The following is a 3,150-nucleotide window of genomic DNA, read 5'->3' as shown; positions in this document are numbered from 1 at the left end:
CCTACCCGATCCCTTCCTCCCACCCCGAAGCCCCGCCGCGCCGCTCCACCACCCGTCGCTGCGCCGTGGGGCCGCGAGCCGCCCGGCCCAGCCCACCGGCAGGCAGCGCGGCGTGGTGCGGCCCGCTCGCCCTGCACGCGTCCTGCCGGCCTCACGTGCGTGGGCGACCCCGTACGTACGCGGCCGTCGTCGCACGTGTCGCGCGCTGAACTCTTCGCCCCCCACCCTGCTACCGGTTCGTCCCGCCCGTCCCTAACGAGATGCGGCCCGCGTCCCCCGCCGGATGCCCATCGGACGGTCGGGCGCTCGCGGCATTCCTCACGTACCTTTCCGACGGTGGGTGGCGGAGCGGGGCCGTCTGATTCCAGATCCGACGGTGGCGGTGGTCGTACCAGCCAAAGAAGCGGCAGAAAAGTAGCGATGGAAGGGCCATTGGTTGATTATCTTTAATATAATAAAAATTAGCGCGATTAATTTAAGCAGCCCACCCGATCCCCCCTCGCTTATTTCATCCGCTCGTCTCCTCCCCGAGAACGCAACGCACCCAATTCTTCTTCCTTCCATCCCCCAGCCCCTCTCTCTCTCGCGCGGTCTCGCCTCCGGGGTTCTCTGCCTGCCGCGGCATTTGCGTCCGGTAGAGCACGGCGGAGAGGATGGACTCGGACGCCTCCGTGTCCCCGCGGCGGCGGAGCTGCTACAGCGACAGCGGCGACTCCTCCTGCTCCGAGCCCTTCAGCGAGTGCGGCAGCGACGACCTCTCCTTCACACCCGCCGCCGCCGCGGGCATCCACCGCCTGCTGCTCTCCTGCGCGGCCGAGGCGTCCGACGGCTCCATCTCCGAGCTCGTGGCCGAGCTCGAGTCGCCCTCGGCGTCGGTCGACTCGCTCCGCCGCGCGGCCATGGAGCTGCGCCTGCTCGCCAAGCACAACCCGGACAACCGCATCCGCATCGCGGCGTCCGGGGCGGTGCGGCCGCTCGTGGCGCTGCTGTCGCACGCCGACCCGCTGCTGCAGGAGCACGGGGTAACGGCGCTGCTCAACCTCTCCATCTGCGACGAGAACAAAGCCGTGATGGTCGAGGCCGGCGCGATACGGCCGCTGGTGCGCGCGCTCAAGTCGGCCGCGTCGCCCGCGGCCAGGGAGAACGCCGCCTGCGCGCTGCTCCGCCTCTCCCAGCTCGACGGCGCCGCCGCCGCCGCCGTCGGCCGCGCGGGCGCCGTGCCGCTGCTGGTGTCCCTCCTCGAGACCGGCGGCGCGCGCGGGAAGAAGGACGCCGCCACGGCGCTCTACGCGCTCTGCAGCAGCGCGCGCGAGAACCGCCTGCGCGCCGTCGAGGCCGGCGCCGTGCGTCCCTTGCTGGACCTCATGTCGGACCCCGAGTCCGGCATGGTGGACAAGGCCGCCTACGTGCTCCACTCCCTGGTGGGCTTCGCCGAGGGCCGCTCCGCCACCGTGGAGGAGGGCGGCATCCCCGTGCTGGTGGAGATGGTGGAGGTCGGGACCTCGCGGCAGAAGGAGATCGCCACGCTCTCCCTCCTCCAGATCTGCGACGAGAACGCCGCGTACCGCACCATGGTCGCCCGCGAGGGCGCCATCCCTCCCCTCGTCGCGCTCTCCCAGTCCTCCTCCGCACGCCCCAAGCTCAAAACCAAGGTACCAATCGTTCGGCCATTGCAATCGCAAACAGGACCCGCAGCTTCCGATATACGGATTACTAATTTGTTTTGCGGTTCCGCAGGCTGAGGCGCTGATCGAGATGCTGCGGCAACCGCGAAGCGCGAGCCTGCGAGCCACCAGGCCGGCGGCGATCGTTGCGGCGGAGTGATGATACCGTTCAGTTACCAATTCCACCTTGGCCATGCCAGGTGGCGTGCGTGCGTGCGTTTTCCCCTTTCCCCGTGGCGAGAGCGAGACGAGCTGGGCTGGGCAGCCGGCCGGCGTGCCTGCCCGCCCGTGTAAATAGCCGAGCCAGCAGCGAGTTTGCGTCCGCGAGCGAGTGTACATTTCCCTCAACCTCAAGCGAGATGATGACGATGGTGGCGGAGCCAAGCCTCCCTGTAAATTCATTCTCCCCCACTGTTTTTTTCCACTTTTATTAGTTTCTAGTACCAGTTTGGTTGCTTCTAGAGCGAGGAAGCAACCAAATTCGCGTGTGGTGAGTGTGAGTGCCAAGTCAGGGATCATCATCGTCATTCCGGACTCGGTTTCTTCCGGTGGATACGAAAGAAAGATTGTGTGTTCTCTGGAAGAAAAGAAAAATCACCGGTTGGTTTGAACTGCAATCCAATCCACGGCCGTGCTGTTACATTCAGGTTCTAGCGTTGTTATTACTCCATCCATCATCTCAGGTTCCTGCGGTAGGAGCGGGCCGTGGCTCGTCAGCCGTGGCCCGTGGGTGAGCGAGCGGGTGACTTGGTAAATCAGCAATGTTTTGCTGGTTCAACCGAGGACGACAGCCCGGAATTTTCTAGTGGTCGCGCTGCCGTCTGCTCGCTGGGTCAGTCGGTCGTTGCCACCAAAAGCTGGCTTCTTCTGCCGCTGTTTGTGGCCTAGAAGAAGATGCAGGACGGAATGGCCCCGCAGCGGTAAAGCTGAAAAGAAAGATCTCTCGCGCCCGGTAGGTTGGTTGATTATTCGTCCGCTGTAGCTGAAAAGGACGCTGCTCTTTGGCTGAATCTGGCCACTACCGGTAGTTTTCGGGCCCGGGGCCCTCCGACGACGACGAGGCATCGCATGGAGCTCGTGCCCACCCTCCCGCACGCCTGTGTGTATCTTCAAGTGTGGGGAACGGATAGCGGGACACGTCATACGTCGTTGTGTCGAATGGCACTTGTCGCCGCCTGGCCAGGGAGTAGGTGATTGGCTGGATTCTACGCCCTTTTGGGCGATGACGTCGTGTCATGGCATGGCAACGTCTCTTTACCACAACGTGTATTTCCCCTTCTTCTTTTTCTCCAACCACACGGCCTTATCTCTGTTGAGAAAATCTTGGCTATAAATCTTGGCTTTTTATAAGACTGCGGTCCCCCGCGCGTCGCCTCTGGCGCACGGGGGAAACCCTAACCACGCCGCCAGCCGCCCCTCCCCGCTCCTCCCCCGCTTCGCCGCCGCCGGAGAGGACACCGGCGAAGCCCGCGTGGTCCCACGGAAG

At 64.5% G+C, this 3,150-nt stretch overlaps 1 protein-coding gene across 1 annotated transcript; it reads left to right on the top strand.

The window, feature by feature from the left end:
- Positions 1-438: 438 nt before the first annotated feature.
- Positions 439-2,281, top strand: LOC109759592 (U-box domain-containing protein 1). The gene is made up of 2 exons (XM_020318413.4): positions 439-1,652; positions 1,738-2,281. The coding sequence occupies exons 1-2, from the start codon at positions 654-656 to the stop codon at positions 1,822-1,824; spliced, it is 1,086 nt and encodes a 361-aa protein (XP_020174002.1). The 5' UTR covers positions 439-653; the 3' UTR covers positions 1,825-2,281.
- The last annotated feature ends 869 nt before the right edge of the window (positions 2,282-3,150 follow it).

This window comes from Aegilops tauschii, chromosome 2, assembly GCF_002575655.3.
Source record: "Aegilops tauschii subsp. strangulata cultivar AL8/78 chromosome 2, Aet v6.0, whole genome shotgun sequence".
Classification (NCBI taxonomy): Eukaryota; Viridiplantae; Streptophyta; class Magnoliopsida; order Poales; family Poaceae; genus Aegilops; species Aegilops tauschii.
Note: the sequence above shows the minus strand (reverse complement) of the source record. Positions and strands in the feature narration are given on the sequence as shown.

What these genes read in the sequence shown, in the direction of transcription:
- LOC109759592 (XM_020318413.4), top strand. Translation starts at nt 654, where the DNA reads ATGGACTCGGACGCCTCCGTGTCCCCGCGGCGGCGGAGCTGCTACAGC. An exon ending in GCCCCAAGCTCAAAACCAAG is followed by an intron (nt 1,653 to 1,737) that starts GTACCAATCGTT and finishes GCGGTTCCGCAG; the next exon opens with GCTGAGGCGCTGATCGAGAT.